The following is a 9,835-nucleotide window of genomic DNA, read 5'->3' on the forward strand; positions in this document are numbered from 1 at the left end:
TCATCACGAATACAGATGTATTAGTTGGAGTCTAGAAAGCCATCTTGAGCCTGTAAGGACATGCATCAAAAGTTAGCAATATCTTTCTTACCAGCATTGTTCCACATGAGCTAATGCAATCAGCTGGTTGCTTATTTGTGTGCACATCTACACCACTGTTAACTGAGGTTTCCTGTTTTCTCTTGTGGGCAAATTCTAATGTATGCATTGGGCCTTTTATTTTCTTCATGTGTTGGGGGTGGCTGTGGGTATGATGTATGCATGTGCCTTTAGTTGTGTATCTGTCTATGGGCAGACCTTCCTATGCATGCACATATAGAGGCCATTAAGTTAATATCTGCTGTCTTCCTCTCTAACTCTCTTACTTAGTTTTTAAGAAAGGGTCCCATGATGAATCTGAAGCTCCACAGTTGGCAAGACTGACTGTCTAACAATCCCTAGGATCCCCAGTCTCTGCCCCCCAGCACTGTTATCACATAGGTGAGCAAAGTTTTTCACATGGGTGCTAGGAATTAAACTCAAGTCCACATACATGCTTGTGCAGCCGGTACATTACTGACTATACCATCTTCCCAGGCCCATTCTGTCTTTTAAAGACGTGATATGTGGTAATTAATCTACCATCTACTTATATATTCTTTATAGTCATTATTTTCAAATACCTGTTCACCTTTTAGACTTGTCATTTTGATCCCATTTTTCCTATTATCATATTAAATTAGACATCACTGTAGTATTTCAAGATTTTCTGTACAAAATCCTTACTGAGTTGAGTTAGAGTTGTAAAATATACCAGTTGTAGAATACATTTATAAGATGAAGTGACAGGAAGCATAATTACCTTCTATCCCACTCATGATAACCCAAACTCTAAACAAAACACATGAGATCACGTTCTCTAAGACACTAGATGTCAGGTCACAAAGAGGAAATGATGTAATCCTATTTAAATTAAAAACATTTAAAAATAGAAAAATTCACCTAACAGCAAAAAAAAAGCATGTATGGTCAAATGGAAACCAATGAGTTGAGCCCTGAAATTCTTCCAGGCTGCTACATGCAAAGTTGTGTCATGCGGATTAAGACAAGAGGAAGCTTTGGGTATCCTGTGTTTGGGGTACACTGGGAAGCTAAGGCACCTGGAATTCAGAGTGTACATGTATGTGTGCAAATGAATGTGGAGGCCAGACAATTTCAAGTGTCACCCTTAGGAACACTATCTACTTCCTTTGAGACAGGGCCTCTCATTGACTGGGAACCTACCAATTAGGCTAGGCTAGGTGGCTAGCAAGCCCCCGGGATCTTCTGTTCTCCATCTCTCCAGAACTGGGATTATAAGCATGGCTCATCATGTCCAGTATTTTTACATGGGATCTACTGACAGAACTGTTTGTAAGGCAAGAAATTTACTAAAGAAGTAAACTTCTCCCCTCAAAGCTTTGACACTAGAATCTTATATTTCTAGAGAATATATTTCAAAACAGAAGCAAATAATGAATTTTTCAGACATTCAAAAACTGAGAGAGACATTAGCATAAAAATGGTATGTTGGTTTGAATAAGAATGAGCCCATGCCAAGCAGTGGTGGAGCACGCTTTAATCCCAGCACTTGGGAAGCAGAGGCAGGAAGATCTCTGTGAGTTCAAGGCCAGCCTGGTCTACAGATCAAATCCCAGGAGAGCCAAAGCTACACAAAGAGACCCTGTCTCAAAAAACCAAAAAAAAAGGAAATGAGCCCCAAGGGATCATATATTTAAATGCCTGGTCACCAGTTGGTGGAAGAAGTTAGGAAGGATTAGGAGGTGTGGCCTTGTTGGAGGTGGTATGTCACTGGGTCTATTAGTCAGGGTTCTCTAGAGGAAAACACACACACACACACACACAGAAAGGTAATTTGTTAGAGAGGCTTACAGTCTATCATTCTGACAGACCAGCAATGACTGTCTACCAACAGAAGGTCCAAGAAGCCTATATCTGTTCAGTCCAGGAGGATAGATGTTTCAGTCGATTCTTCTGTATATGCCAGAATCCTGAAAAAGTGGGGTTTAATGTCAATAAATGAATGGACTTGCTAGGCAGAGCAAGAGCAAGCAGGCAAATGAAAAAGAGTTCATTCTTCCATGTTCTTTACATGGCTGCCAGCAGAAGGTGTGGCCTGCATTAAAGGTAGTTCTGCCCACCTCAAAAACTCCAGATTAGAAATGGGTCTTCCCACTTCAAATTATTTAACTAAGAAAAAGTTATTCACTGGTGTACCCAGCCACTTGGGCTTTAGTCAATTTCAGATGTAGTCAAGTCCACAACCAAGAATACCCACTGTTCTGGGGGTAGGGTTTCAAGTTTCAAAAGTCCATGCCATGCCCAGTGCCTTGCTCTGCTTGCTGCCTGCGAATCAGATGTGCCTGCCTGCATTCTTCATGATCCCCACCATCATGGTAATGGACTAAGCCTCTCCAGTGCCATGCCTGGCTGCTTCCCACCACAATAGTCATGGACTCCCCCACTGAAACTGTGTCTCCTCACAGCAATAGAATAGTAACTAAGGCATATACCTAGACAGTAACTAAGACACATACTTTGCTTCAAGTATCTGGAAGCAAACACATAACTGAAAAATATTATAAAGTCCTATGAAGCAGAAAAATTTAGCATTTATAACAAATGAAAATAAAATAAATAAAAAATTTAGTGCTTTGGAAAAAGCAGTCTTTAGTAAAAGATTCATAGCTAGTTGGGAGGTGGTGGCACAAGCTCTTAATACCAGCATTCGGGAGTTGGAGGCAGGTGGATCTCTGTGGGTTTGAGACCCATCTGTTCTACAAGAGCTAGTCCAGGTCAGCCTCCAAAACTACACAGAGAAACCCTGCCTTGAAAAACAAAATACAACAAACAAAAAAAGATTTATAGCATTAAAATGCTTACATTAGAAAAGAAAAAAGATCCCCTATTAATGATGGCACATGCTCTTGTCTGAAGAACTAGATAAAGATGAACAACTTAAATAAAAAGAAAAGGAAAAAATATTTAAAATGAGAAAAATCACTGAGATGGAGTAGGAACACACAATGACAGTAACAGTGGATTTTGTTTATTTTTAATTGTTTTTAAATTTTATTTTATGTCTCTGGGTGTTTTGCCTACATGTATGTATGTCTGCATACTCTTGGATTCCTAGTACCCACAGAGGCCAGAAGAGAGTATTACATCTCCTAGAACTGGATGCTGGGGCTAACACAGTTCCTCTGGAAGAGCAACCACCGCTCTGAACCACTGAGCCATCTCTCCAGCACCTAGTGTTTTTATTTTGAGGGACAAATAATATTGACAATATCATAGCCAGACAGATAAGGGATAAAGGTAGAAGACACTAACTTCCTGTCTTAGGAATATGAAGGATAACATCACTGTAGATTCTATAGATATAAAACTGAGAATGTTATGAGCAACCTTAATCTAATAAATTAAGGCTTAGGTAAAGTGGGCAAACTCATTGAAAGACATTAAGTACTGAAGTTCATTTGTAAACATTAGATCACCTGAATAGTCACAAATACTTTTGTTTTGTTCTTTCTTTGTTTTGAGACAGTCTTTCTATACAGCCCTGACTGGCTGAAACTCATTGTGTAGACCCTGCTGGCCTCCAACTCACAGAGCTCCACCTGCCTCTACCTCTTGAGACCTAGTACTAATGGCCTGTGCTACCACACCCAGTATAAATTTTAAAACTTGAATGCATAATTAAAATACTGCCACAGTATGAACCAAAGACCCATATGGGTTAGCTCATGAACTCTACAAATCAAATAAGGAGGAATTAAGAAACACTGAAAAGTATGCACAAGTTCTCCTAGAACATTTAAAAATGCATAGTTCTCAATTCAGTCTGTCAGTCTAGCACTTGTCTAATACAAAAACAAGAAACTATATTATAAATAGAGTTATAGGTGTTTATCCCTTATATACACACTGAGAAATTCTTAGCAGAATTTTCACAAATTGAATCATAGTGCATAAATAGAAGTTAACCCTCCATGACTAAGTGTTAGATGAAAAAGAAACTATGATGAGAGAAAAACAAGTGAGCTGGAATAGATAGAACTGTGTTTCAGAGATATATGATTCAAGGTTACAGCCTCAACTTTGCTGGCTGGGTGGGCTTATAGAGATTGGGAACAGGGGGAAGAAGGAGGATGACAGGAAGGGAAGAGAGGGAGAAGGGAAAAAAAAGGATGAAGAGGAGGGGAAAGGAGAGGGAAAGGAAGGATGAGAAGGGAGGGGGAAAGTAAGAGAAGAGAGGAAGAGGAAGAAGGGAAGGGAGAGGAGAGTTTCCTCCATTTCTTAAACACACCATATTCAGGGTATTACTTTCATCTCAGTTCTCTGATGATTTTCACTGAGCCTGGGGAAGCCTTACCAGTTGACTAGCTAAGACCCGCCTGTCAGATGGTACTGTAGCTCACAGTTGGCCCATGCCTGTCACTTGCAAGGCAGGCTCCTTTGTGGTAATCATTATCCTGCCACAGCTAATGAGGCCAGTCAACCACTATTCTCTCTTGGAATTCCAGTAGGACTCAAGGAGGCATTTGGGAGCCTTCAGACTTGGTCAGGGGAGAGAAGTCTATCTGCCCAGCCTTTTGACCACCTGGCTCCCCTGACCACCCTTGCAGACATTCTGAAGTGTCAGGGGGAAGAAATTTCAGTCCCTAATGGAAACTTCTGAAGGATGCCCAGCTCCCTGGTTCCAGGGGTTGAGCCTGAAACATCTTAGGGACATTAGATTTCCTGGCTGCATCTTTCATCCAGCCCAGAGGCCCTGTGCTGTGTTCACTGGCATAGAATCCCCAGGGCTTCTCGGGGGCTGGAACTCCTCTCTCCAAATTCATCTGACAAAAGGGCACCTCTGGGTGTGCCCACTGGAGCCCTGCCCTGCACACTTAAGAGAACACTGGACCACTCCCATCGAGCATCAGTGTGAGCAGAAAAGGATGGACTGCCTTCTCTTGTGACCCACAGAACCCAGAGAAGACAGGCAGCTGCCGCCACAGGATGAAGCAAGCTGCTGCAACAAAACAGGCTGGTCATCTGAAGGTGATTGAAGGTGGGGGCAGGGTGCTTGGTGAAGATTCTTCCCTCTCTACCAGGAACTCAGAGCCTGGGAAGAAGCAAGGGACATCAGTAAGTGAGGGATGGAGAGTGAGTGTCTTCAGGGTGCTTTCCTGGTGAGAGGGCTTGAGGTAATTGTTCCCTCATTACCTTTGCAAGAGACAGGAAAGCACAGTGGTTAAGTCACCTATGCTGTTCAAGACCCAGGAGTTAGTACCAACCCTGGCACTTATTGCTTTGGTAGAAGGCAGAGCAGAACTCAGTTTACACAGAGAAGCCTAATGCCAAGTTGGGCTGTCTGAATGTTACTGCCATTGTCCAGCAGGGGACTAACTCCTATATATCTTTCCCTAAGTGAACATAGTCTTGAACCCACGGTTTCCCCAAGCCCTTAACAGGTGCCCCATTTTTGCTAAATGCTGTGGAACAGTCTAAAAGAGACATAATGTCAGCCCACAGCCTGATTGGAAAGACAGTACACACATGAAATAAACAAGGTTGGACCAGTCAGGTAAGGTTCGGGAGACCCCAAGGAGACTGTGCAGAGCTCAGGGTCTGAGCAAATACAAAGAACCAGAGGAAATGCCAGCAGAGCCACAGTGGGGAGAGTGGGGTGACAAGAGAAAGAAAGGACTAAGAAACCCAGCTACTAGGAAGCCCCAAATCTCCAAAAGGAGGAGACTCTAGCTGTCCAGACAGGATCCCAGTGCATCTTGTTAATGTCAGGACTCAGGGGTCTCCCTCAGCTGCTGGAGTCATACCAACTAGGAAATAGTCAGAGTCACTGAGCAAGGTCTTGAGTAGTCAGTGAGACACAGGAAGGGGCGTGCTGAGTGAGAGTGCACCTGCTGGAGAGTGGAGGAGGCGGCCAGGGGAAGGCCTCTGAGATGGTTCAGGTCTGCAGTGTGGCTCAGCTGGAAGGGGACACAGGCATCTTCTCATTCCCTGTCCTCCTCTGGATGCTGGTACGGTCATTTGCCCTCATGCCCATTCTTGTTTCCTGAAAGCTTCCCCTCCCACCGCCCAAGGCTCTGAGCTGGGCTAGGCCACCCCTTACCTTCATACACTTTCCTTGCGTGGGTCACTTTCCCCCCTTACTAACTCCTCACACTCCTTGAAGCTCAGAACACGTATCTCGCCTATCTTCTTTCCCCTGTTTGGCCGTCTACACCTGTTTGTCCGCCACCATCCCATGGCCACCAGTCCTTACCACTGTGCATTCAGACCCGCCCCTCGGAGATTTAGATATTAAGGGAACGCCTCTATCACTCCTCTCCCGGCTCCTCCATCTACCCCACGTCAAGTTATCTAAGTTGTCACAATGTATTGGTCATCTTCTGTAAATCAGCTATATCTCATGTAGTTTCCATCGTGGAAGAAATAATATCATTTAACAGATGAAGAGAAAGGCATCTCAATAGCTCGGTGACTCAGAAGTAATGAAGAGGCCGTCAGGTCTGCAGAGGTCTTGGTGGTACCGTGGTTAGCATGTCTGCCTTCCCAGAGGCTACAAGGTTCATGTAATGTTGATCTTAAGTCCACATGCTAGGTACCCACCAACACTCTGGGTTCACTTCTCAACAAACCCTCATCCACAGAGCCCTGCCCATCTCAACCCTTCCCTGGTACTCACGGCACTGGCATGTTTATGGGCCTCTAGCCTGATATCAAAGACAATGGAGCTGAAGGGAGTATCATATTTAATACCTTCAGTTTAGATGGTGGTTCTGTGAAGCTCAGAGAGGGCTGTGGAGTCACCCAAGGTCACACAGCACATGAGTACAAAGTCAGAAGCAGCCACAGCACTTGTGATTCTGTGTGTGTTTCTCTTACACGAACTTTCGGAGACTGAGACCAGCAGAGGAATTTGTTCAAGGTCACACTGCTGGGTAAGTGACTACCAATGAGCCACTCAGGAGAATCTGATTAAATACTTGGTCATGGGAAGGCAACGGAAAACCTCACAAATCTAAGTCCAGGAAACAAAGCCTGGGTGGGTCTCAGGGAAGCTGGAAGCATCAAGCCAGAACCCAGGATCACTGCCTCAGATGGAGCAAGCTGTGAGGTCCTCACTCTCTGCTACTCAATGTGTCTTCTTTTCCATTTTAAGCCATAATATTTATTGAGCAATGTAGTGTTGCCACGCCAAGATCATAATATAATGGCTTCAGTTAAATGCATTTATTAAGTCTTTTTTTAAGATGGGCTCTCATGTATCCCAGGCTAGTCTTCAATTCACTATGTAGCTGAGGATTACCTTGAACTTCTGATCCTTCTGTCTCCATCTCCTGCTTCTGGGATTACAGGTATGTGCCATAATGCCAGGTTTATGGATGCTATTGAGCCTAATGCATGTTAGAGAAGCACTCTCCCAACTGAACTACATACTCAGCCCCTAAATATGTTTCTAATATGGTATAAAACATTTATATCATCAAACACAACTGTAGTAATTTTGTCTTGAGTTAATTTGCCTAATATTTTTTAGTCTACTGATAAGATCACCTATAACCTAGTCAGTAAATATGAGTTTCGAAATTAATATATTTTACCTGGATTTGGCTGTAACCTAAAGCCTATAGTAAACTTTCTTTGTTCTCCTGCCAGCTTTTATCAGCATTTTAAGGTTTCCACTTGTCTCCTCCACAGCTTCAGCTCTGTTGTGACCTCAGTGGCTACTGCACAGCTCTGGCTTGACCCCAAGCACCCACAGCCTGCTAACCCCGACTTTCTTAACTTTCTGCTAGCACAGGATCTGCCTACCTACTGGGACAAGTGCCCCTGGTAGAAAGAACTGGCAGTGGTCATGGGTCGACTGAGCTCCCTACTGCAAAAATAGCCACTTAATTCCTTGTCTTCCGTGGACGGCAGTGGCTTCTAGGGAGGTCCTGTGAGCAGTCAGATCTCTCAACTCCTTGCCCAGTGTCATGGCAGCCCTGGCTTTGACAATCTTTCCATCCAAGTCAACAAAGGTTTGACTGCATCACTGGAAGCAACTTGAGTGTGCTGTTGTGTGTGTGGTTCTGCTTCGGTCTTCCTTCCCTAAGGCCACGGACAGAACAGCAAGGTGCTCATCTCTCTGTAACAGTCAGGTCACCATGCTGACCCTTAGAAAGGAAAACTACAGCTCAGTGTCTGAGTTTATCCTCCTTGGCTTCTCCAGTGAGTCGCAGGTCAGAATGACCCTGTTTGTCTCTTTTCTTCTGCTCTACATGATCACCCTCCTGGGCAATGGCCTCATTGTCACTCTGATCTACCTAGACTCTTGCCTCCACACACCCATGTACTTCTTTCTCAGTATTCTCTCTTTGGTAGACATGAGTTATGTCACTACCACTGTGCCCCAGATGCTGGTTAATATGGTGTGCCCAAGGAGGACCATCTCCTGGGGTGCTTGTGTAGCCCAGATGTTCATCTTTCTGGTTCTGGGTATTGCTGAGTGTGTCCTCTATGCCATTATGGCCTATGACAGGTACGTCGCCATCTGCTTCCCCCTTCACTACTCTCTACTCATGAGCCGCCTCATCTGTATCAAGATGGTCACAATCTGTTGGTCCATTAGCATCATTGGTGCTCTGATCTATACTGTCTTCACCATGCGTCTGCCCTACTGTGGCCCCTACAAGATCAACCACTTCTTCTGTGAGGTCCCTGCTGTCCTGAAGTTGGCCTGTGCAGACACATCCTTCAATGACCGTTTGGACTTCATCTTGGGCTTCATCTTACTTTTAGTCCCTCTCTCCCTCATCTTGGCCTCCTATGCCTGCATTTTTGCCTCCATTTTAAGAATCCGCTCATCCAAGGGGAGGCTCAAGTCCTTCTCTACGTGTGCATCCCACATCACTGTGGTCACCATGTTCTATGGGCCAGCCATGATCATGTACATGAGGCCCGGCTCTTGGTATGACCCAGAGCGGGACAAGAAGCTGGCTTTGTTCTACAACGTTGTCTCTGCCTTCCTCAACCCCATCATCTACAGCCTCCGGAACAAGGATGTAAAGGGAGCTTTTCTGAAAGTGCTAGGAAACAGAGGGACAGTCCAGTGACTCGGGGCTGGAAGACTGGATAGAGCTCATTTGGCGTACTAAAGAAATCAGTCCTGAGCCACACAACCTTTCAAGCAACCAGGAGAGGTTGTGGCCACTCCTAAACAGAAAGTCCCACCATTGCTTGCTAAGTTTCCAGCTTCCTGTAGAGACTCAGTTAAGTACTGGAGGCAAAGGGTTGTTTGGAAAAGACTGTCCTTGGAGTTCTTGTACATTGTTTTATTGCTTTTCTTGGGCTCTCTCCTTACTTCTAGAAGTTCATGTCAGTTCAACACAAGCACAGCCACAGTTTTACCATGAACATGGGCTTTTCTGCAGTATGAAGGAATTTGGGGATTTGAAAAAGATGTAAGGTAGACTATGAAGGCACACAGCCTTGGGCTGATGTTTGATGAACTCCTTGCAGCTAGTATCTGGCACTATTTTTTGTACTAGATGCCATAAAGTTTTAGGGTGGTTTAGAACTATCTGTACAACTGTGGCTACTAATTGATCTAATCTGAGCTCTGTTTATGAAAATTACTTTTACTTGGGTAGGTTTAGTTTTAAGATTTATTTTTATCATTTTTTAACTTTGTGTGTATGTGCAGGTATGTCATATGAGTAGAGGGGTCTGTGGAAGACAGAAGTGTCAGATTCCTTTGGACTTACATGTGGTTGTGAGTCACCTGATATGGGTGCTGGGA

General features: G+C 44.2%; 1 protein-coding gene across 1 annotated transcript; it reads left to right on the forward strand.

Annotated features, from left to right (window-relative positions):
* The first annotated feature begins 8,201 nt into the window (after nucleotides 1-8,201).
* LOC101825351 (olfactory receptor 2A12-like) lies at nucleotides 8,202-9,149 on the forward strand. The gene has a single exon (XM_005083865.2). It carries the CDS (start codon nucleotides 8,202-8,204, stop codon nucleotides 9,147-9,149), a length of 948 nt encoding a protein of 315 aa, XP_005083922.1.
* The last annotated feature ends 686 nt before the right edge of the window (nucleotides 9,150-9,835 follow it).

This window comes from Mesocricetus auratus, unplaced genomic scaffold (assembly GCF_017639785.1).
Source record: "Mesocricetus auratus isolate SY011 unplaced genomic scaffold, BCM_Maur_2.0 Super-Scaffold_100014, whole genome shotgun sequence".
Taxonomy (NCBI): Eukaryota; Metazoa; Chordata; class Mammalia; order Rodentia; family Cricetidae; genus Mesocricetus; species Mesocricetus auratus.